The sequence below is a fragment of the Ruditapes philippinarum genome, unplaced genomic scaffold (genome assembly GCF_026571515.1).
Source record: "Ruditapes philippinarum isolate M1 unplaced genomic scaffold, ASM2657151v2 ctg468_1_1_1_1, whole genome shotgun sequence".
Taxonomy (NCBI): Eukaryota; Metazoa; Mollusca; class Bivalvia; order Venerida; family Veneridae; genus Ruditapes; species Ruditapes philippinarum.
Window position 1 is genome coordinate 1 of NW_026857880.1, and position 27,597 is coordinate 27,597.

Below are 27,597 nucleotides of genomic sequence, written 5' to 3' on the forward strand. Positions count from 1 at the left end.
GGGATTTCAATGTTAAAAAACAAAAATTGAGCTACATACATGTATGTACTAACAGTATAGAGCCTGGTCAGATAGAATGCATGTACAGGCCTGCCTGGCCCTATACTTGTAGTAAAGGCTTAACACTTTAAGGGTTAAAGAGACTCCACTGAGGTCTTAAAGCCTAAAACATAAAATTTGAATTTCTTACATTAATGAGCTTGGGCACTTAAAACAGAAAGATATTCAAAGATAATTAAGAAATATACTGAGATATAATTTGAAAGTTTTTTCAATTTTGGGTCATTTTTAACAATAAAATTAACTATTCTGACAAAAACGAAGTGAGAAATTGATCTAAAATTTTTCACAAAGGCTATAGGTCTATACCTTCATGAAATGGAACATTAATCTTTGAAAAATAATTTCATTCCCGTCATGTCAAAAGAACCTCAGTCGAGTCCCTTTAAAGTTACATATCAATATGTATTACAATAATATGAAACAATAATGCTATACCCGTAAGTCCAGTGGCTTCAGCTGTCTGAAATGATGCATAAGACATGAGAAAAAACAGAGCTGTCTCAAGAAGAGGGAACTCGCGGATCTTTGTATACTTCGTTAATAATGCTGTCGCCATTCCAATCAGGGATCCAATCAGAAATGCCCCTCCAAATATACCAGCAAAGTTTCCAAGAGCTTTGAAAAATGCATGGACACTGAATCCTGCAGATTTCTCCTTCCCATAAGCTTCCACAGAACTGGAATAAAGAATGAAGTTGTAAATTGATAAATTAAAGTTATATACCTATCTAAATATATATATATTGTCTACTGGTTTCTAATCAAAATACACTATAATTATTCTACCATCTGCAAATAAATACTGTGCAGAGTTAGCAGTTAAAAGAATGATGAACAAGAAATATTCCTATTCTTGCCCTGTAGATTTTAAACTTGCATATAATAGAATAAAAGGCTTTTATTTTGTAGATGTGATTAATAAACCAAACAGCAATAACTAACCCTTAACCTGCTAGAGCCTGAAGTGAGCCTTTGCCAACAGGCCAAAGGTCAGCCTGTACATCCATTCATTCTGACCAGGCTCTAAATTGATGGTAGCTCAATAGTTGCAGTTTGATATTGAAATTTCTAAAACTTTTAAATGGTCTGTTTTAAAAGCAAAACTCGGGGGAAAATTTTTTACAAATAAATTTTGCAAATTAAAGGGCTCAAAACAAATTTTTTTGTTAAATATTGACCAAAATTTTAAATTTTCCCAAAAATAATGATGTTTGAAAAAGTTTTGTTTTAAAATAAAATGTGATATAAAAATTCCCCCAAAAAAAGATTTTTCTTTCAATAATCAAATTTTTTTTTTTTATAAAAATTTTTTAAATTAAAAAACCCCTTTTTTCAACAATACCAAAAAATGTACCCTAATTGGGAAGCCCGCAAAAATTCACAAAAATATTAAACCAAAAATTTTATAAAGATGAAGACTGGAAAAAATAAATGATGACTAATTACAATGTAAATGAAGAAATGAGAATAAATATAAAATAATGTGTTTCTCCTCTGGAGCAATTCCATCCGTCTAAATAATGTCATAAATAATGTTTATTCCTATGTCACAATAAAATGGTAACTAACTTGAGTCTTTGTTAAACTTCTGTTCTTTTCAAAGGTTAATTCCATGAACATGTATTTTTTTTTAACATTCATTATATACACATAGATTAATGATCAGTTAAATCCATAGAAATAATAGGAATTGCTCAAAAGAAGATACATAAATACACATGGCAATGCATAAGCTAAGAAAAAGTAATTTTACACTGCAATTTTACTGTTTTCAATATTTCATAATAAAGATGTCAAAAATTATATTTGGTTAATGTAATTTTTATAATCATTTGAATCTAAAATTGGGGAATAATATAAACTCTACCCATACATGATAATTAAAATGTGATCATGCAATGTTTGTCTAATGCAGCAGTCTTACACAAGCACTAATTTTTGGTATTTACTTCTTAACCTTTAACCTGCCGAAACCGAATTAGATCTGCCTTTACCAACCAGTATAAAACCAGGCTAGCATGAAAATCTGTGTTAAAGTCTGACAAGGCTCTATACTGTTGGTAATGGAATGGACTGTTCTAAATTCAAAGCAAGGCAAATCCATTTCACACACTCAGCAGATTTAAAGTTTATCTATAGACATTATGTAACAAACAATAACTTCTTATAATTAAGGCACCAATTTCCATGGTTACAAGTATTGACAGGTCATAGGATAGGCTTACTACTGTGTATATAGCAATCCATGGATGATAATTCAAAAATATTATTACATGTATATTCAATACAAAGGGAGATCATTCAAAAACCTAACTATAATATCAGTGTATATCATTTACCATACAAGGGAGATAATCTACATTGTTTCAGAGTTTTTGGTGATTTCCTGTCATGAAGTATTTCTGGAACAATATATGCAGCTAAAGAATCAAAGAATAAAACTTTAAAATATGATAAAAGTAAGTCAAACATAATCTCACAATATGATGTTTCAAGTACAGTAAATTGCAACTAGATGCAAATGTATACATGCCAAAATAATCTATGCAACTTAATTTCCAATTCATTCTAAAATTCAAAAGCACAAAAAATATGCAAAATATTTAGCATGTAACAGACATCACAGGACTTTTCGATTAATTGAATTTCGTGTGACATAATACTGCTACAGTCATGTGACAACTTTCAAGCTTTACCGTTGGATAGTGAACGTGGTCCATTTTTCCATGCATCAAGAACAGTTCTGCTCTTCAATTGACAGTTTCATATACCAACCTTTATGAGGGATTCAATTTATCATTAAATAATCTTCTAATATTAAAGTGCAAATACTATTTACCCAAGGTACACCATAATTCGAAGGTACTGTATTAAATTTTCACAGAGTGACCATACAGTTGTGTTTGTATTGCATGCATCAGTAAACAAAGTGACATAAAGATGCATCAAGACATGATAAATGAGGTCAAGCAGTGCTGTTTTCTGCAAAAGATGATGATGGATGATGAGAAAGACTACATTGATGATTAGGATAATGATCAAGTTGATAATGATGCTGGTATAATCATGAAAGATTTGACAACCAATTTAAAAGCTAATGATGATTACACTCGATCTGTTTAAATTACTGATGGATGACAACTATCATGATCATGATGACAGTACATTAATGATTAGGATTATTGCCTTACGCAGGTTATATAATGATAATGGCAATAAGAATAATGATGATGATGTTAATAATAATGATGATGATGATTACAGTGTAAACAATTTCAACTAGAACTATCACTAAATGTGATTAATACCCCCACAAGACTGCTTCGGAAATGAGGATGTTACTAGTAACAGAATATCTTGTAAAAGAATTGAAATATAGAGTTATGGTTGTGGGCAATTAAAGATAGTTGTGGTTCTTGTATATTGCATTTCCTTTCAATGTGGTTGGCCATTGATGAAGTTTTATTGAATTACTCTGTAATAAGTCCAGAAAGACAAAAGAAAAGGAACAAAGGGCAATAACTCTACAAATACTGAAGATGGAGTTATAGTTCTTGTGCACTGCACTTCCTCTTTTTGTGCTTGACCATTGTATGAAGTTGTTTTGAATTTCAACCAGTACGTTTTAAGTTATGCTCCAGACAAGGAAAAGTATCAAAGGGCAGTAACTCTGTATTTTGTCAAAATGGAGTTATGGCTCTTATGCACTGCACTTCCTTTTAATGTCCTTGACAACTGTATGAAGTTGTATTGAATTCAAAACAGTAGTTTTCAAGTTATGCTCTGGACAAGGAAAAGTAACAAAGGGCAATAACTCTGTAATTTGTCAAGATGGAGTTATAGTTCTTGTGCACTGCACTTCCTCTCAATGTGCTTGACCATTGTATGAAGTTATAATGAATTCCAAAGGGCAATAACTCTTTAATTACTTTTGATAGAGTTATGGTTCTTGTGCACTGCACTTCCCCTTATTGTGTTTGACAATTGTATGAAGTTGTTTTGAATTCCAACCAGTAGTGTTCAAGTTATGCCCCGGACAAGGAAAAGTAACAAAGGGCAGTAACTCTGTAATTAGTCAAGATAGAGTTATGGTTCTTGTGCACTGCACTTCCTCTCAATGTGCTTGACCAATGTATGTAGTTATATTGAATTCCAACCATTAGTCTTCAAGTTATGGTCCGGACAAAAGAAAGCAATGGAAAAGTAACAAAGGGCAATAACTCTGTAATTACTTTCGATAGAGTTATGGTTCTTGTGCACTGCACTTCCCCTTATTGTGTTTGACAATTGTATGAAGTTGTTTTGAATTCCAACCAGTAGTTTTCAAGTTATGCCCCGGACAAGGAAAAGTAACAAAGGGCAATAACTCTGTAATTAGTCAAGATAGAGTTATGGTTCTTGTGCACTGCACTTCCTCTCAATGTGCTTGACCATTGTATGTAGTTATATTGAATTCCAACCATTAGTCTTCAAGTTATGGTCCGGACAAGGAAAATGCAACAGACGTCTGGACCGACCGACCAACCGCCCGACCGATCGACCAACCGACCACCGGGTGACTCCTATATACCCCCCCAAACTTCGTTTTTGGGGGTATAAAAATGTTAATAATGATCTGCAATACAAGTAAGCTTAAACGATTACCACAATCAGCATTTCAATGAACAGGATGATGATAATAATGATGATGATGATGATGCCAATGATGATAATGATGATGAGTATTACTTCAGTATCATGAATAAATCCAAATTATTAGTATTGGTCATTCAAAATGATAATGTAATTTCTAACTTACGATAAAGATATTGATCTAGAAAAATCACGACATTCATGTTGAAATCAATGAAATCGAATGATGAGAATGACACTGGTAATGATAAAGACATCATGAAATTCAGAGAGAAATGATGATAAAGAAAAATACAGGTGTTGATATTGTACCTTCACAATCATGTACACAGAACATCCATATCGTTCAACTTGTATGACAGGTGTTAATTTCAAAGCTTTGTGATCTAACATCCTTTGGATGCATTCCCATGTGAGAGAATATGCTTAAATTCAGATGAAATTAGGTGCAACCTATGACACCTAAAGCCCTTATGATTTAATAACAAGCATAAAGTTTTTATATAAATTGGACTTTGTAAATAATGAGTAAATGCAGGTATTTTTGTACACTTAATTAGATACGAATGAATTGGTGGTGTTCAACCTATCTCTGAAGTATTCCGATGGACCTTTCTGGTGTTTACAGTTTTATATAAATTGGCTTACGTGTTATCCAATCGCTACACTGAGATAAAACATAGTCACTGGTTGACCTGGTTTGCACAAAAGAACACGTGCTTATGTTTGTGATACTGTTTGTGAGCAGTTGACCTAGCAATGAATGGAAAAGGTGTGGCTAAATGTTCCGCTACGAAAAACCGGGAAGGTCCATCGTTTTCGCATATCTCAATTTGACACGTATTTTTATTGATTTTAATGTGATTTTAGTTTAACTTATACACATCATACATGTTATCTCAAACTTTCCACATATTATGATTTTAATTGCCGTAATCAAATTATTTTCCTTTGAGATTATTTTGAGACATGGTGTCACGAGATTATCACAGATATTGACTATACGTTTGTAAATTGTTATCGCCTCTCTGTTTGCTATGCCTTTTGTAATTTATTTGAAAACATTGAAAGCTTGTAATTTTGACATCAAAGTAAGACCGTTTCATGAACGAGTCCCCTATGAGTCCACTTTTTACCAAAGTTTCTTCAACCTCGACTTATTGAAGTTCTACTGTACAGTCGACTCTCGTTATCTCGAAGTCATTGGGACCGTCCAAAAAATATCCAGATAACGAAATGTCGAGATAAACATATTAGGGTTAGATCAAGGCGAAACTGATTTTTACATAAGACATGTGCATACCTTATGTCAAATAACTATAGTATCCCAATGTCTTTGTTTTCATAGGCCTAGTCAATATTTAACAAAGTAACATAAGCGGATGTTTACCAGCGGAAATACGGGTGTCTGTGTTTAAAAAACACATAGTGAGGTTTACTCAATAATACACCAATATAGTGAATAGGATATCGGATATGGTTGATTCCGGATATCTTCCCGGTTATTTATCGGGTTCTTTCTCGAGATTGTTCCAACGCTGATTGATTTGGTGGTGATTGTTGTGAAACAATATTGCAACGGTAGCTTTTCTATACTTTCACTATTTCATTTACATTTAAAGTCATAATGAATTAATACAGTTTTCGAATATTTAAAAAGAATGTAAAATTCACTCATTTTGGACATAACTCAATCAACACGCTAAATAGATTAACTTTTATAAAAACAGCTAAACTTGTTACAAACATAATCGTCATTATGACGCGCGCTATTAATTGGGCAATTATTGTCTAGATTGCGTTTTTCACACGTCTGAAAGGAACAGACGAAGTCGAGATAAACAAAGGATAATAGTGTGAAAATAACTGTTGGGGCTGAAATTTTACATCGAGATACTGAAAATATCGAAATAAAAATATCGAGATAAACAAATATTTCCAATATAGATAAAGAAGGAAGAAAATCGGGACTTTCAAAATTTCATCGAGATAACGAAATATCGAGAAAAGCGATGTCGAGATAACGATAGTTGACTGTATATAAAATTCTTTTTAAGCCTATTACATTTAAAACTCAATTTTTGATCATCCAAACAACTGATGACAATGTTGTTTAACACTACTTTTCCCCTAAAATATAATGCATAAAATTCTATACAATTTCTTAAACCAATACTAATACATGCTTTACCCTTAGAAGAATTAACACAAGCTAAAATGAGAAAAGAAACAAATATTTATAGATATAATTGAAAACCATTGTAAGATACCCACAACTGAACTGAAATATTCCATAACTCTTGCATATAAACAGAGACAGGAATTATAATATCAGTCAAAAATATCCAAGGACATGTGAAAGCTTGAGTATGCAACAATTCCAGATAGATATAAGAAAGGCCCCAAGGATTGGAAGTTAGGATTTGTACACATGCTATGACATATAAAATAAAGACCTGCCTTTCTTCAAATGTTAACACCGACCTGTATAGAGAATGAATTACTAATTAAACATTCATGAATAATATAATTAAACTATGATCTTATATGAATTTACTTTTCCAGCACCATATTTCTTCATTTACTTTAATCAATGCAATATTTTTGGGCTAAAAATTTTATATGAGTAGTAAAGAGTAAAAAGCATTATGCTAATTCATTTACCTTGTACCTCAATTTCTTTAATTGACTTGATCAGCTTCTATTTTTGGACCTGTCTATAATCAATTTAGGGGATATCAAGGTGAAAATTTTAAGTGAGTCAGCCAACAGTACAAAGCCTGGTCAGGCTGCATGGATGTGCATTAAGTACTTCTGGCATTAAGTAAGTATATCACCCTGTCAGTTTTAGCAAGGTAAAAACTAATGAAATTGTAAGATTTGTTTATATAATGAATTAGTGTATTATGGATTTTAAGGTAACTTTATTGTCATACTTTAAATCCAATCTAGATAATTTACCTCGACCTTCTACAAAACAAATTCTACAAAGATTCATTGACACTTGACCTTGTCACTATGCAGAAAATTTAATTACTATGAAAATACAGTCCGACCCCGGTTATTCCACAACCCTTTATTCGAATACCCGGCATTATCCGAAATAGATCGGCGGTCCCGTTTTTTTATCTCTATATAAATAAATATTAATATGAGCGTATTATTCGAAATGCATTATCCGAATTCCCCCTATTTTTCGGAGTAAAATTTCAGTCCCGATTATACAATATTGAAAGAATTTCACACCTATTATTCGAAGCCAGCCTAAATATTATTCGAAGCCAGACTAATTGGCGCAGATCCACTCGCTGCCCGGTCGACTTGTGAAAACTATCAACAGTCATGCATGTATTTAGATAATCAAGATAATAACTCTTTTGTATGTTCTTTAATCAACTTTAATTACCGAAAATGAAAAGCAATGCACCGTATCCGATTTTGTTACTGTTATTGCTTGAAGATGACAGCAATAATTTTCATACATACCGTATATGTAAATTTGTCAAAACATCCAACACATTTTTTTCATTAATTGTAACGCTACATGAGAGCCTTTTTCCTAATCGAAAATACCAGAGTTTAGCTGTAAATACCGTAGTGACAACTCGGCCATTATCAAGGCTTTGCGCGAAATGAAACGATACATTATGTTGAATAAAATGCAAGTACTTATGTCTTCAATGTCAATACAATAATTTTTACGCATCTTTTTTAAATATTTTTTTCTCTAAATTGATTACAGGAAGTAAGTGTGTTGTAAACGGTAGTTTTGCTATGATTGGTCAAAGTTGAGTAGTTTTCGTCTATCACAATAGTCCGATTTCGATTATTCGAACCCATCGATTAATCGAAGTAAATATTCAGTCCCAGGCACTTCGAATAAACGGGGTTGGACTGTATGCAGAAAAAAGGGAGCCTTTTATCATTATATGATTTAAACCTGACCTTAATGATGACCTGATGGTCATGTGACCTCAAACAGCCAAAATATAGAGCAAAATAAATAGCAATATTTTGTAATAATGCAAATCAACATTCTTAAAGTAAAAGGACTTTTAAAAAAAACTTAATTATAATTAATATTCTTGTAACTTAAAATGACATGTAATTCAGAAAAAGAAGCTGCAATCATGGAAATGGAAAAATACATGTATATATTATAAGCACAGTAGGTAAGATATTTTACCACACCAGAAGGTATATGAAACAAATTATGATAAAAGTTGATTTGAATAACTCTTTGGATGCAAAGACAGATTCTGTATATACACAGAAAATATTTATCATTCATTAGAAACAAACATGGTATGTTCTTAAAACAAAACACCCCCATTCCAACCAAATGTGTAAAGGATGGTTTGGCAAAAAAATTATAAAAAACTAATGTCAATTGGGAAAAACATTAGGAATACGCTTAATACAGTAACATTCTTTAAGTACTTAATACAGTTACATTCTTTAAGTAGTCTTTAGATATTTTTCTAAATGTAAATTAACCATTTTCATTAAAACATTAAAATACTATAAATATAAAATGATATTTATCTCTCATGAAACAGACTATATCTGATTACCTAATTTAAATTCAACAAGAGCTGTCCATAAGACAGTGCTCTTGACTATTCTCAGTGCTTGATAGAAAAGGGGCATTACTCTGTAAAAAGGTAATTTAAAATTATAGGACTTGTGCCTTTCATGTAAGATAACCACAGAGAACAAGTGTGTGTGATTTTAACCATTCCCTCAAGTAGTTCTGAAAATACCAACTTGCACACAAAAATTTAACCAAAGTGTGATGCCGATGCCAACACCAGTTGAGTACAATTATAGCTCTCTCTATTCTCCTGCTAGGCAAGCTAAAAATATATAAATATGAAAGGTAAGCACTTCATAAAAATGGAATCTTTCCTTACCGTGATAGTACAATAGCTACATAAGGTAGAATCTTTCCTTACCCTGATAGAACAATAGCTACATAAAAGTGGAATCTTACCATACCCTGATAGGATACTAGCTACATAAAGATAGAATATTTCCTTAACTCGATAGTACAATAGCTACATAAAAGAGGAATATTTCCTTATCCTGATAGTACAATAGTTACATAAAGGTGGAATCTTTCCTTACCCTGATAGGATACTAGCTACATAAAGATAGAATATTTCCTTAACTCGATAGTACAATAGCTACATAAAAGAGGAATATTTCCTTTTCCTGATAGTACAATAGCTACATAAAAGTGGAATATTTCCTTACCCTGATAGTACGATAGCTACATAAAAGTGGAATATTTCCTTACCCTGATAGTACGATAGCTACATTAAGGTAGAATATTTCCTTACCCTGATAGTACAACATCTACATGAAGGTAGAATATTTCCTTACCCTGATAGTAAAATAGCTACATGAAGGTAGAATATTTCCTTACCCTGATAGTACAATAGCTACATAAAGGTAGAATATTTCCTTACCCTGATAGTACAATAGCTACATAAAGGTAGAATATTTCCTTACCCTGATAGTGCAATAGCTACATAAAGGTAGAATATTTCCTTACCCTGATAGTAAAATAGCTACATAAAGGTAGAATCTTTCCTTACCCTGATAGTACAATAGCTACATAAAGGTAGAATCTTTCCTTACCCTGATAGTACAACATCTACATAAAGGTAGAATATTTCCTTACCCTGATAGTACAATAGCTACATAAAAGTGGAATATTTCCTTACCCTGATAGTACGATAGCTACATTAAGGTAGAATATTTCCTTACCCTGATAGTACAACATCTACATGAAGGTAGAATATTTCCTTACCCTGATAGTAAAATAGCTACATGAAGGTAGAATATTTCCTTACCCTGATAGTACAATAGCTACATAAAGGTAGAATATTTCCTTACCCTGATATCGCAAAAGCTACATAAAGGTGGAATATTTTCTTACCCTGATAGTACAATATCTACATAAAGGTAGAATATTTCCTTACCCTGATAGTGCAATAGCTACATAAAGGTAGAATATTTCCTTACCCTGATATCGCAAAAGCTACATAAAGGTGGAATATTTTCTTACCCTGATAGTACAATATCTACATAAAGGTAGAATATTTCCTTACCCTGATAGTACAATAGCTACATAAAGGTAGAATATTTCCTTACCCTGATAGTGTAATAGCTACATAAAGGTAGAATATTTCCTTACCCTGATAGTGCAATAGCTACATAAAGGTAGAATATTTCCTTACCCTGATAGTATAATACCTACATAAAGGAGAATATTTCTTTGAAAGCTACATGAAGGTAGAATCTTTCTTTACCCTGATAGTACAATAGCTACATAAAAGTGGAATATTTCCTTATCCTGATAGTACGATAGCTACATAAAGGTGGAATATTTCCTTACCCTGATAGTATAATACCTACATTAAGGTGGAATATTTCCTATACCCTGATAGTACGATAGCTACATTAAGGTGGAATATTTCCTTACCCTGATAGTACGATAGCTACATTAAGGTAGAATATTTCCTTACCTGATAGTAAACATCTACATGAAGGTAGAATATTTCCTTACCTGATAGTAAAATAGCTACATGAAGGTAGAATATTTCCTTACCCTGATAGTACAATAGCTACATAAAGGTAGAATATTTCCTTACCCTGATAGTACAATAGCTACATAAAGGTAGAATATTTCCTTACCCTGATAGTGCAATAGCTACATAAAGGTAGAATATTTCCTTACCCTGATATCGCAAAAGCTACATAAAGGTGGAATATTTTCTTACCCTGATAGTACAATATCTACATAAAGGTAGAATATTTCCTTACCCTGATAGTACAATAGCTACATAAAGGTAGAATATTTCCTTACCCTGATAGTGCAATAGCTACATAAAGGTAGAATATTTCCTTACCCTGATAGTACAATATCTACATAAAAGTAGAATATTTCCTTACCCTGATAGTACAATAGCTACATAAAGGTAGAATATTTCCTTACCCTGATAGTGCAATAGCTACATAAAGGTAGAATATTTCCTTACCCTGATAGTGCAATAGCTACATAAAAGTGGAATATTTCCTCAACGTGATAGTACAATAGCTACATAAAAGTGGAATATTTCCTTACCCTGATATCGCAAAAGCTACATAAAAGTGGAATATTTCCTTACCCTGATATCGCAAAAGCTACATAAAAGTGGAATATTTCCTTATCCTGATAGTACAATAGCTACATAAAGGTGGAATATTTCCTTACCCTGATAGTACAATAGCTACATAAAAGTGGAATCTTTCCATACCCCGATAGTACAATAGCAGGGTTTGTACAGACATCCAATACCAAAATTCAAGCACTTTTAAGCAGGTTTTCCCATTTTTTCAAGCACATTTTGTTGCAAATAATATCATTGATAACAAATGATAAAGTAACATTAAAACAGCCATAAAACATTGGAAACTTTAATCTTAACTACTAAATAACATACATTGTACATAATGTGATATTTATGTATTCATGTATAGTGCAGCTAAATTATTCCTGTGTGACCAGCAAATTTAATTCATATCATTGTTTATTGATTTTGGTACTAAGTTTGATAATTGGGTTTTTTTTGTATTTTTTGTAAACTGTTGATTTTTACCGACATGATCTCGTTTGATCATTTTCAAGCATATTAACAACAAATTTAATCACTTTCCATTAAATTATCAAATTCAAGGACTTTTGAGCACTTTTTTCATTTTTATTTTTAAGCACTTTTGAAGAAAGGGACTCAAAATTAAGCATTTTTTAAGACTGTACAACCCTGAATAGCTACATAAAGGTAGAATCTTCACTTACCCTGATAGTACAATAGCTACAGCATCATTGAGAACACTCTCCCCAAACACCAGTGCATACAGTGTTACATCCACATTTAAATCATTGAATATCGCCAACACTGTCACTGAAAAACAACAGCAGCAACATTATCTGACAAATGCCACTTTTTAAGGTATCACAGATTCAACATAATTTTACATTAATGTCAGGTTTCCTGTATCAAAACATATAATACTTAAACTGGTTAGGTCCACAATGGACACATTTTCTACAATTATTTTTCAAAATATTGATAAACAGTAGAAAAGTATCAATCGGACATTCTCATAAAAAGTTATTCATAAATATAAAGTTCTAAGAGATAAAAGTTATAAGTGACTTAGAATGAACAGTTATATGATGAATAATAATATTTTATTTCAGAACATTTTATTATCTGCTATATAAATAGATATTATATCAGATCATGTATCTCACACTTGACAACATCTTACATATATGGTTCTTTCGTGGTTTTTTCTTATGCCTGATACTACTTTCCACATAATTATTCATTGTATTGCAGACCTTTCATCACAGACCAATTCACTTTAACAAATTTCTTAATCATACATTTGTAACACAAGAGGGTCATGATGGCTCACCTGAATATAAATACTCTTAATTAATATTGTAAACTATAAATGAAAGCAGATATAATAATAAAATCTTAATTTCAAACTGATATCAAAAAGTTCATGCTTGCATCTGAAATTGTGCACATGTGAAATAACATTACTGGCTGCTATTGTTAAGGGAAAACAATAGTTACTAAATAAGGCACTGGTTGCTATACAAAATCAATGGTTTCCTTGGAAGTCAGTGCCTGCTATAAAATTCAATGGTACAATCACTCTTTGCTATGTAAAAAGTCAATGTTTGCAATGACAGTCACTGGTGGTTATGGAAATTTTCAGTTTGCTATGAAAAGTCTATGGCTGCTATGATATCAATGGCTGCTGTGGAAGTAAATGCTTAGTATATATGGAAACCAATCAGTTGCCATGGAAGTCATCAATTGCCATGGAAAGTCAATGAATGCTATGGAAAGTCAATGTTTGCTATGTGAAGTCACTGTTTGCTATGGAAGTTTATGGTTGCTATGGAAAGTCCCTGGTTATTTTAGAAGTCCATGGTTGCTATGGAAGTCTATGGTTATTATGGTAAGTCACTGGTTGCTATGGAAATCTCTGGTTACTACGTTAAGTCACTGGTTGCTATGGAAGTCACTGGTTGCTATAGAAGATACTGGTTACTATTGAAAGTCAATGGCTACAATGGGAGTCAATGGCTACTATAGGTTGCTATGAGAAGTCACATATAAGGAAAATCTATGTAATGAAAAAGAAATATGCTTACCAGGATCAGTGGCTGATATAATTGCTCCAAAAAAGAAACAGTCATTCACTGTAAATGTCATAGGCAGAAATCGTGTGAATGCAAACATCAAACCACTGTAAATGAATAACAAATATTCTATAATATTACCGTAACCATTAGCTGATTGTCCTTACAAATGACATTTAAACGATGTTACAAACTTGTATTATTTCAAGGTCATGTTTTAAGGTTGTTTTCTATTTACATAATTATAGCCCTTATCTTGAGCATTTAGTTATATATGTTTACAAAAGTAAGTAGATCATATAACCTGTCAAAATAATTTATGAATAATAATACAAATCTACATTAAGAGGTTCCATTTACAAATATATTGTATATTGAATAAAACAAATGAAGTGTATTGGCTACCTACCCAACAGCCATACATGATACAGTTGTTCCAATAAATGCATACATCACAATGGCTCCAAAATTTTTGAAAAAGTGCCTCTAAAAAATAAATGAAAATATTGTGATATTGTGATAAGGTTGTAATGAATCCAGCTATAAATAACCATAAAATATAAACTTACTTTCTCAGACAATAATAACAAGATCTCTAATTAAAAACATCTTATTTCTTAAACAAGAGCTGTCAGTAGGACAGCAACGCTCGACTATTCTTAGTGCTTGATAGTAAAAAAAATGCTTGATACAGTTACCTCCTCCTGTTTACAGGTTGGGGTCATGATGGTGAACAAGTGTGCAAAGTTTCAAAGCCATATGTCAATGGACTTTGAAAATATTTGAACTATTACAAAAACTTTAACGTAAATTCTAAGTCGAAAAAGGGGCATAATTCTGTCAAAATGCTTGATAGAGTTACCTCCTCCTGTTTACAGGTTGGGGTCATGATGTTGAACAAGTGTGCAATGTTTCAAAGCCATATGTCAATGGACTTTGAAAATATTTGAACTATTACAAAAACTTTAACGTAAATTCTAAGTCGAAGAAGGGGCATAATTCTGTCAAAATGCTTGATAGAGTTACCTCCTCCTGTTTACAGGTTGGGGTCATGATGTTGAACAAGTGTGCAAATTTTCAAAGCCATATGTCTTTGGACTTTGAAAATATTTGAACTATTACAAAAACTTTAACGTAAATTCTAAGTCGAAAAAGGGGCATAATTCTGTCAAAATGCTTGATAGAGTTACCTTTTCCTGTCTACAGGTTGGGGTCATGATGGTAAACAAGTGTGCAAAGTTTCAAAGCCATATGTCAATGGACTTTGAAAATATTTGAACTATTACAAAAACTTTAACATAAGTGGTTACGCCGACGCGGACGCCGACGCTCGGGTGACTGCAATAGCTCTACTTATTCTTATCGAATAGTCGAGCTAAAAAGGATAACATTTGGAAAAGTGATTAGTTTTGTGTTAATCAAGTATGAATTTTCATCTTCCAGTAGCCATAAATGTTCTAAACATGCTAAAGGTAATTTCTTATTGAATGTGAAAACTTTGTTTAAACTTAAAACTGTAGTCAAACATTAAAACATGTTATAATACAATGTATAAAAAAAGTTTCTGCAAACTCACTCTTTTCATACTGTACCCAGCTTCAAATATAATCACTGGCAAGAATACATTGAAAAATATTTCTGGATCAAATGTTACCTGGAAAAAAAAACACCAGTTTTTATTACAAGGATGATGTGCAGAATCCTGTATTGTCACTTAGTGAAGTGACGAATTAACCCATTACAGCACTAAGATGACATTATGTAACAGCTTGGAACTATTTATGTTAATTATATTGCAACCTAAAGTCACACAGTTGAATTTTGGAAAAGTGACCTAAAGCCCCATAATAGGCAGACAAAATTTTAATGCTCCCTCAGTTTAATGTGCAAAATAATAAAAAAAAAAAAACATATGATAGGTTAATCACATGAATTGTGTATCACACATTTTTTAAGAAGGGGCAGAATAAACATCAACTTCACTCAGAGTCAGACAAATTTCAACATCTTTTGTTCTCAAACATTTTCATGATAGTTTGTATCAATTACGGATTTTCTACAAACTTATATGCTGTATATTAAAAAGAAACTATTTCTATAATTAGATAATATACATATGTATAATGACTTCAGTGCAGATCATGGAAAGAAGATTTTTGGGTTTATTTTTTTATTATGGTTCAAGGTACATTGTACCTTATCATACTATGGAATACACTCTTTTAAATATTTTTAAATCTTCATTTTCTTTGCAGTTGTTTTTTTTTTATCATCATCCTTAAAGATCCTGTAACACAAATTTTTTATGGTTTTAAATCATAAATATGATGCTCAAATTAAGATTTATCGATTTTTTAGGTTCCAAAAGCATTATTTATTAAGATATTACCGACTAACATTTCATGCAAATAAAGAGAGGTAATTAGAAATTTATTTTCAATAAAGTTTAATTCAAATTTTACAATAAGAAATGAATGCATATATTTTAATGATTACATAAATTATAATATGCACAAATATTTGCAGAACATATTTTACACATTCTTCGATGTTTCAAAATTGTTTTATTTGCATAATTATAATTTATATACATACATGTATATATAATTTCACTTAGTGTGGTTAACCACTTTGATCACAACATACAGGATCTTAAATTCTTGAAAAGTTTTATGTTTAACTGAGTGGCTTTAGGTCATTTTGCTTTGTTTATAAATTCAAGTGGCTCTTAATTTTATTGTCTTCACACTGTCATGTCCCAATTCTAGTTGAGACTTTTTGGTCATTTTCAGCTTTCAGAAAAACATGTACTAACATTTATTCCTTTTAACATTTATAAATTCTATAGTTTTGTTTTTCATTTTGCTACTTTATGAATTGTATTTGTTAGGTTTATATATACTAGTATATAATAAATAATGTTATTTTTATGCCTTACTATGCATTTGTATTTATCTCATAAAATCATTAATTACTTTTATAGCCCTAAGGGTCTGATAATAATCAAAATTTATGGAAACATTTTTACTTTTTTTAATATATGTGTCTAAATATTCTAAAGGTACTATCTTAGAACAATGTTAAAATTGTTCTTGGTTGGATGTTGAAATACACTTGTATGTAAAGTAAATCAAGACCATATAATATACCGTATAAGTGGTATTTTCTGCGGGCTCCAAATTCTGCGGTTTTTCCAAATTTGGACATGTTTTTATTTCTGCGGACTTTATTTCTGCGGCACATTCTTTGGACAATACGTGTTTAAAATTCTGCGGCTCATCTTATCAAAGTCTTTGTCACATTACATATTTTATTTGCATGTACACATTCGCATTAAAATTTTGTTTATCGTCGTCACCGCAAAACTGTATAGTAATTACAAACAATTATATTGTTTGCTTGCAAACAAATACAATGCGCAACTATAGACAGTATGCATTTTAATTCTTTTGATCAGTGCGAAAGGACGGGTGAAAAATATACCCTGGTAGTATCTTTAATTTAATAAAATTGATAAAAGTTTATCGTAAATCAGACAACAATTAATGTATATGACGATTATTTAGCAGTATAAGGTTTAAAATGGTGTTCAAACCTTTTAGCGTACAGGCAAACACTTTGATGTTTTAATAATTTTATTCATAAATTGGCATAACTAACAATAGGTACATCCTTACAAGCACATATTACATACTTAGCTGAAAGCAATTTTATATAACTCGATGACTCGCTAACCGTTATAACCCGTAGTCGTTATTACTTTAATGGAAACAGGTCATAATGTAGGACACTTATTGTTAAAAAAAACAAAACATGGATAAATATTCTGCGGTTTTTATTTCTGCGGTGGTGAAACTGACCGCAGAAAACGCAGAAATAAAGTCACCTCAGAAAAAACCACTTATACGGTAACATATTAAGATCAATAGATATACAAGTACATACAAGCAACCATTGTAATTCAAAGTAATATAAAATCTAGACAGAGCGAATTTTCGTTCATTTAGATGGTAGAATATAAAATTTTGAAAACAACGGAACACTATCTGACTTACTGTTTTTTCAAGTGGAGCCTCTTCCTCTATGTCCGCTACTATTTTATCTAAAGAATACTTAATAATTTTCTCTTCACTTTTATTATGAACAATATGAGAGAAGTTAACAAAAACTGCCTCTGGAGGATCTGCCTTGTCATACTTCTGCAACACAGCATGAGCTGTAGATTGAACATTTGGATGACTTGTGTAACGAATTACAGCTCCCACAATCAACCCTGAAACACAGAAAGTATCAATTCATTCATATTGTTAATACACAATGGCTCTTAAGTCTTTAATTGACATATATATAAATTAATATTGAAATTTGAATCTGCACATGGCCCATGCAGTGCCAAGCTGTCCGCTGGATCAAAAGAAATTTATAACAAGCACATATGAAACATTTAACCCCTTGTAATAGACTTTGCCTACTTTCATATTACAAGGAAGTCAACTACATTGTAGTCTAGGATTTCATGATATTTATGGATAGTCTAGAGATTTATAGATTTTTCAATCCATAAATTTACAGATATTCAATGTGAAATATGCTGTTTTGGGTTGAATACTTTAATTTGCAGTATTAGAGGAGATGTTTTATTGATTGTTTTCATTAACAAAGGTAATGAGATAAGTTTCATCTTTATATGAGGAGTTTGATGACTTTAAATTTTTTGTAAAAAGTGAAAATTGAAAGTCTTCAAATTGCTCTGAATCTTACCATACTGTTGCATTTCATCATATAATCAGTAACCTTATAATTATATTTAACCTGCAGTTTTGAATTTTAATACAACTTGTACTATTTTCATGCTTAATATCTATAAATTTACTATATAAAAGTCTATAAAATTATGGATGGTCCATTACTTTATGAACAGTCTGTATTAAATACATGTACAATGAAATCCTAGACCTGGTCAAAGGCTGGGACTGTGAAGCGGGCCCAGGTTTTGGCTTGCCCGGCAATACGAAACACATCTATATTTAAAATCAAATAAAAAACAATTAAAAATATATAATTCTATACCTATCAGTGAAATTTTCAGTATCATTTCATTTCTAGGTGGGCAACACCGTTTTTTAATGTAACACAATGATAAATAACAGAGGGTACTCTGATAAGGGTGAGAGTGGTTTCGTCGAACTACCGGTTCGGCGAACTCACTGGGTTAGTATCTCGAAGCTATGGTTATATTTGCGTTTACGAACGTGCTAACGATTGATGGAGGGTTGCTTAACGAGAGACTAGCGCGGGTATCTCGAAAGCAGTAGTTAAGCAATCGTTCGTTGCTTACTTGTTAGTTATTAACGATTGCGTTGTGTTATCATTTGAATACATGTACCCGAAAATTGTGTACAGCTCTTGTTTATATTCACCGAATCATTATTTTGCGTAGACGAAGGTGAATATAAGGTTACAATCATGCTAAACCGGAACACAATCACACGACACGTGCAGGATCCGCCGGTCTGTCGTCTAGCAATATAGACTTGTTTTGCGATGAAAATCCCGATTGCCTTGATAATATCAATTGTGATAGTGGTAAACCTACGAAAACGGTTCCTTTAAAAAAAGAGAACAGTCATTGGAACTGCCCCTGTTGAAAGTTCCAATGAAACAGGCGTGATTTCTAATTGAGGGGCGGGACGGGAACTTAACATAGAAACTGCAAAAAAAAAACGACTGTATATAGAACCGCAGAGATTGAAGATTTAGCAGCAGAGGCTGCCAGTGTAGTCAGATATTTTAAACTCTTTACATAGTTAAAGCCAATATTCTGGCGGAGCTTCTTCTCAATACCAGTCAAAAAATCTGGGAACAGATAACCATCCCTCATTCTTCAGGCTATAGCAACATGTTGTTTTAGGGTGTAAGTATACTGTCAATATTCAAATATGAAAATGTTGCTTTCATTGTTGCTTTCCGTTTGAGTGAAATATGGACTATACTTTCACGAAACATAATGAAATTTTACCCTTTAGACAAACATATGTACAGCAACTCTTTCTAAAACCCCACTTGCTACACAGCTGCAAAGACATCATGCGCCTAACAATGACGCCATGAGCAAACCAATTACTTCATAAGCATAAATATATATTAAATATGTAAAGTTCATTTTCATTGGATAATCATGACGTTTATATTATTAGTTATAAAGATTTTTGACAGCTAATATTGTCCTACATAAACAACTGTTTGGAAATATAACCCGAGCCGCTAGGCGATGGTTATATTGCCTACAACCATTTAACATGTCAGGAATATTTATAACGAATTTATAAAACCGCGAACTTCCCTTTTTTTGAGAAAAAAAATTGAGATTTCTTAGAAAATTGCCAGAAACAGTGTATATAAAACTATAAAAATGTCACGATTCTCCAATGAAAAGTGACGTGACAAACGTGCAGTATTATAAAATCTTTTATAATACTGCACGTTTGTTACTGCAAGTTTGGTACGTCAATTTTAATTGGCGTTTATATACACAGCTGCTGTCAATTTATCAAGAAATCTCTCTTTTTTCTGCAGTATTGTAAATACGTTATAAAGATTTTTAACAGGATATATGGCCGATATAATTTTGTTTGCAATATAACTCTCAATTGGCGGCTCGAGTTATCGTTTATATACGGCCATATAACCTGTCAAAATCTGTATTACTAAATATATACATGGCTGCTGTTAATTAATATGGATAAATTTTCATTTTGTTTTAAACAAAGGATGTTTGCTGTATTATGAATTAAAATATAACGAGTTAAATTATAACAACTGGTGTTCGCGAGTGAAATATATGTTAATATAAAATGATAAACAAATAACATTTTCTATATATTACATCCCTTTTTTGTGGTACCGATTTTTGCAGCTGACGTAATGCACTTTTCTTCATGATGTAATTAATACGTCACAGTTTACTTTTCGAAATATAATTTTGTAACTAGTTTGAATTTTGTTGAATTTTCAGCATGATGTATGCATATATTTATTTATGTTTTCTTGTGCAAAATTACACATTACGGAGATTATTCCTTTCGCTGTTTAAGTTATGATATGTTTTTTGTTTCATCCGCATTCAAATATAAGTCTTAAATTAAAATGTAAAGAACCTTTACATATGTTTGATATGTGAGAAAAATTTTGTTTGTTTGGATTTGGATTTTTACGGGTTGTCAACACATAACTGGCCATATCGTGTCGAATGCTATAATAGGCTTAAAATGTTATGTAAAACTTTGTAAATGACAATAAAATGAGCCAATTAGATCCAAGAATACAAGTTTATCTCTTTCAAATAATCAATGATATTTTTTATGGAATTGTATTAAAGAGTTCTTTGAGTGAATTTACACAATAAAATCTATTACGGGCCTGTGAAAATTCATGAGAAAAAGAAATACAATAGATCTACTATATTTATGTTGGTTCACCATTTTTTATCAATAAAATGATATAATTCTCATTTTTTATGTACTTTAAAATCGCACCTTTCTTACTTTTGTGTCAAAATGATAGTAACGAGAGCCTTACGACACCCTCTAGGCATCCGTTAATAATTGGGCATGTTAACGATTATTCGTTAATTACGAGAGCGTCGAGATAGCGGTGAAAACCTTAACGAGAGGTATACGATAGTCGTTATGCTAACGATAGCTTCGAGATACTAACCCCTGATCTTATATAATAAAACAGGTAGTGGTTTCGGCGAACTTAAGTTTTATGGTGCAAACAATATCTATTGTATAATGGGCACGCCAATTACTATGGTTTATCACACATTTTCAGGAATTAAAGACAAGATATTGAAAATTAAACCTATTATTTATTATTTTCTTTAGTATAAATACTATAATAGTAATATTTACATAAAAGCATTACACAATAGAAAAGAACAACATCATAGAAATATATACACGTTTATAAGTAAAACCTGAAAAAAACAAAATAATGATTTAAAATTTATAACAAAATATTGATGATTAAAACACTTTATATATATGAACAATGTAGACCTACTTTGCCTTTAATTACTATATACTGTAAAACACTTATTATTCGCGAGAAATCTATTTTCGCTAATATTCGCAAGTTTTCTAAGACGCGAATTCATGTTTCTCGCGAATATTTCACTTTGTCTATACACTTGTCCGAAAATGAACACTATCCGAAAATGCGTACACATGGATATATATCTGCGGGAAAGTATCGAAACCAGTTCTAGTTACATCATGTAGCTATTCAAGTGTTGCAGCATATACATATCGTACAGATTACTAGTATGAACTATTTACTTGTAACAATTTGGTATTATTGAGGAATTTGACAAAAAAATTCTTCGCTGCATATTACCTGTGTCAAGGAAGGTAACTGTGACTTGCACTAGAATTAAGTACAAACAAATAAATGCGTCTCACAAAATTTTAATGGTATTTCTACAGATTGTTCTAATTGGTACAAATACTTTAGCACCTGCGAGTTGTTTGTAACATTTCTATTTATTGTATCCTATTGTATTGTACTACAGTTTAAGCTGGAGGGTAAACATAATCGTTTACTACAGGTTAGGCAAATTACAGTACCGTTTAATTGATTTTCTTCTGCTTGCCTTTGAATGGCTAATCAGTGAAACTTTAACATAGTGAACACATATCAAATAATTATCAAACTTTATTGTCATATTTTTAGACAGACGGTTTCACTTAACAAGAAGATTAGCAAGCTATCAGAAAAATCGATACAGATATAAATGCATTTGTCGCACAATAAACGACGCAAAGTTTAAGTGAACGGACAGGACAGAAAATATCCGAATGACATCGGGTTTCCGGTTTCACATTTTTTGGGAAGACGCGAATTCATGTTGACGGGAAATAATTATTTTGGACATTTTGCCTCAAATTCGCGAAATAAGGTTCTCCCGAAATATAAGTGTTTAACAGTAACATAAGATCGACGAAACCACTTTCGCACCTCTTCATAAATTAAGTTCGCCAAAACGGTAGTTCGACGAAACCACCATAATTGCTCTGATAACAGTCAGAACAATTGCAACTTTTCGACTAAAAAATAAATACAGTACAGCTCGCGCGGAATGTACATTTTTTATGCTTCCTCCGCGATCGACGTTTAAGCAAACTCCTTAATCCACCGCGTTTTTCTGAGCGTAATCGCGGAGAAACAACCTGGACCACAATCGCGGAGTTTTAGAGAGTGTAAAGGTATTACCGTGGAGATTCTCCAAGAAAATCACGATTTATAATTTGATATTATATTTTAAAATTATCCCTTTTCATTAAAGTAATTTTCATTTTTCATTAAAGAAACTACATTTGTAATTATCTTAATTGTTATTTACTTTTGTTTTGAAATTTGTAGGTCCACTTGATTAATCGATCGTAGTATTTCTTGTGAACAATCTTCTTGAACACCGTACCGCTGAATCATGTCTACATCGTATTTTGTTTTTATACTTTATTTGGCATTTTTTGTTGCTGTTTTTAGGACAAGGATACTGTAGGTGTATATAAGTTTTTTTATGTTTTGAAGCGCATTGGAAATGTTGGCATATGTTGGAAATAGGCCTCGGAGCTAGATATACATGTACTGTAGATATATCCGTTATTTCAATCACCCGTAAATGCAGAGATTTTTATTACAGATAGCTCTGGTAAATGTGTCAACATGAAAAACTATAACAACCCTATTTATATTTTGTAAAGAAATAAGATCAACAGTTTTGAAAATTTGACGTGTACATGTAATACTACACCTATATTGTTTTATATTTTACATGCATGTTTTTTAAAATACGTCGGTCTCCATGCTTTGCTCATGACTTCACATATTTAATTTGGTCAACAACACAAATTATAAAGTTTCTTTTTCTTTAAGATTTTAAAGTTTATAAGACATTGGTTACCTGTTTATATACATGTAGTTCTTGACCTATACGTTTCCCAACGCGTACACGATGTCTATTTCAAATGTCCACAAATTTGTACAACAAAACTAGTACGTCCTCACTGATAATTTTATGTGTCAACAGCGAAAATTATAATGTCTTCACCTTTTACAATTCTCTATAATAATTTACGATACAATATATCTGTGTTTTATACAGTTTCTCTTCTCAATATAAATGTATACACACTGGTGAAAAACTATACCGACTTCATTTTCAATAAATAAGATTGAACGTTCTTTTTTCTCATTTAGTGTATAATGATATTGGTTTCAAAATACTTTTTATTCTATCAATCATTTATAATCATAAACGTTTTTTTTCCAGCAAGATGACCATGCATGGAAGATTTCAAGAGTTTCCAGAGACGATGTGCCTTATCTAAATAACTTCTTACTTGAAGTATAACTAATATATAATATTTGTTCTACAAAGGTTGACAAATAAAAGAAGTGAACAAAGAATATTATGAATGTTATACTGTGTATCATTGTTCTTTGCCTCCCCCCCCCTTCTTTTTTTTTTTTTTTAAAGCCGGCAAACATACATGTACATGGATATGACGCTTTACAGAAGGTGGGTATGTAATCACATACGGAGACATTAATATTAAGAACTATCCAACAGTAAGTCTCCTCATGGTAGAGGAACATATTTATTCAATATTCAACATTTGCACAGATGATATATTTGGTAAGTGAACATTTTTGAGTATGTTGTTTGACGTCAACGCCAATGACTGAGCGCCGTTTGCACATACTTATCTTTTTGCTCAGATGTGCACATGCTTGTCAAAAGTTGTTTGTTATAATTCTTTTTTTTGTAATGAGGATACATTGTGCCTTTTGATAAGGACCATCCGACAATTCCTAAGTTTTATCATTCAGAAAGTCTGTCTTGACGTCTTCAAAGCTTACAGTACATATCTTCCGAAGATCGACGCAGCCTTAATCCGTGAAATTTCTCCACCGAACTTCATATAATATGTAGATAATCTCAATCCAAAAGTACAAGATTAAGGAAAAGAAAAGGGAAGAGAATGTGAAGTTGAACTCTTAAGGAGAATACAACTCGCTTCTTTTTCTGAACTATTAAAACTGCTAAGGTCCTGAAATGAAAACAAATATAGGAATTATTATTATTACAAACACGAGTGTACAATTTATTTTCAAAGATGACTCGTTAGAAATAAAATGATGGGAAGAGACGATGGATCTAAAGATAAACATGTATATAAATGTATTGAATTTGATGATACGCAAAAACAATTAGGCCTAACATTAAAACCGTACACAGTTACTACAAGAACAACAACAACAATCACTTTTACAAAAGTTTAGATCTTCTGTTAACATGAATTGTTTGAAATAAATTCGTTGAAAGACAACGCATAATAGGTGTCTCATAAAATTATGAACAAGTCTGCATTCATCAAGTTTAAATAATATACATATGCATATGATATAATATACGCTCATCTCTATTATTATGTCATAGGTATAAATATAAACACGTGTGCAATGGTCCGGAATACCGGCCAGGTAACAGATAATATCCTTGCTGAAATCGAAAGTAGATCTACAACATACATTTACAAGAAACAATTTCTTTTATTTTGATCATTTTTATGAATTTTATTTGCACCAATTGAAAGAAAAGTCACGGAGAATCGCGGAGGACTGAAATACACCGTTTTTTTAGTAAAATACCGCCGCTTTCAGCGAATTTCTGTTTCCGCGACACCTCCGAAAATTGCGGAGTTTTATGGAGTTTCTCGGCGATTTTCCTCCCAAGTTCCGCGGAGGGAAAAGGAAAAAAGTACATTCCGCGCGAGCTGTACTGTAATGCCAACATGTTCCTGTTGAATTTGCAAGAAATACTTAATGACACCTTTAAAACAATAAATGGAAAATAAAAATAAAACGAAATTATTCCTACTTTCATATTACAGGGATCATTCTTGTCAGGATTTTATAGTGAGAGATTTTCTCTCATTTGAGAAATTTTAATGAGAGAAATTAGATTTTCTTGAGAGATTTACTTTTCATGATGGGCGAGGTTAAAATTATGGAATTTTCTAACTTTCTAAAATTACTGTACATATAAACATTGATTATCTAATGAGGATATAGATGTACCTCTGTTTATTACAGTGATTTTTGTTTTCACTTTTTTGATTCACCCATGCCTTTTCTTTTGTGAATTTTTAAACATAATAAAATTCTAATTGTGAAAAATAAATATAACACTTTCATTCTGAAATATAAAAGAATTATACATGGATATCTACTACAACTATTATTTGCAGCCAATGTTCCTAATGGACAACACTGTACTGTACAGAAGTGATTGTTGTGATTTGAAGAATATTTTTTACAACCTTACATTTTGTTTTCTTTATGATTCTCTTCACACACCTCCCTCCATTAAAAAATGTTCATTGAATATGTGACCTGAACACATAATGACAAATATCTCCATATCCACGAATAAAAACAATACCTAAAGTAATTTTTTTATTCATAAACATCATTTTTAGTGTTATAAAACACCTTTGAATAACACTCAGCTTCCTTTTAGTATTTTTTTTTAATCACGACATCGCGAAAATATGTGACAAATGAATATTTGTCTATTTTCCGCTGAAACATTCACAATTCTAGCTGTTGCTTATTGCAATTATATAAAATTAAATACTTTTGTTCAATAAAAGAATATTTATTATCGGCTATTTCATCAGGAATCGTAAAACAAATTTTTTAATTTGTTCTTTACGGCAAAATTTACCGTGGTTGATGTGACATTTAGAAGACAAATTTTACCGATATTTGGTTTCGACATGTCCATTTTTATGTTAGTCTGTGTCTAACAACTTTTATTAAAATCAATTAAAAGTGTTTTGTGTAAATTCTCGACTTACAGATAGATAAAGGTTACATTAGCCATCATACCGTATTTCTGTACGGTGAATTTGCGGTCTCCGATCGGCTATTATTTAAGGCTAAATAATTCAAAGTGTTGGACTACTTTTTGGAGTTTTTTACACCGATTTCATTAATAAACAATTTGAAATTAAATTCTTGATGGGAATCATAAATTTTTCATCATATTTTTGTGTGATTTTAGCATTCTTTAGATTGTGATCAGACATTTTTCGGCTCAAATTGCCGTGCGAGATTTTCTCTCATTTCACAAATTTCTCTGAGATTTTGGTGATTTTTTTGCGAGAAATCGCCCCCTAGAATGATCCCTGATATTATGAGAAACAAATTTCAGATGAATCATGACTCACTGTCATGCACTTTGATCATACCATTCAATCAATAAAATGCCACAATTCGGCATTTTGAAAATGTTGGCCATTAAAAAGGTAAAAGTAACCAATATTTGCACTAACCGTAAATGATTGATAATCCGGTTTCGTGCACAAATCTAAATCTTCTATGTTTAAATAACCAAACTGTTAAAATTGTCAACAACAACAAGCCTAATAACATTAAAATTGTCAAGCTGTCAGTTTTGTGTTGATTTGAAACTATTTCCTCTTCTTCTGTATCAACTGACGGTGACAGTGGAGTTTCTGTCACCTCTGCCATTGTGGAATAAATTAAAGAAATTAAAATTTGAAACGTCAAAAATCTCATTTTGTCCTCCATCTTGCACGCCCCCTATCCGGAAG

The 27,597-nt window shown here is 31.7% G+C and overlaps 1 protein-coding gene across 1 annotated transcript; it reads right to left on the minus strand.

The window, feature by feature from the left end:
• Positions 1-498: 498 nt before the first annotated feature.
• Positions 499-27,597, minus strand: LOC132751340 (sodium/hydrogen exchanger 6-like; the record flags this gene model as incomplete). The annotated part of the gene is made up of 8 exons (XM_060741500.1): positions 27,316-27,597; positions 17,965-18,182; positions 15,486-15,563; positions 14,319-14,395; positions 13,922-14,016; positions 12,542-12,647; positions 7,156-7,179; positions 499-740 (listed from the first exon to the last, which is right to left on the minus strand). Coding segments are annotated over exons 1-8 (1,099 nt in total), but the record flags the coding sequence as incomplete, so codon positions are not given.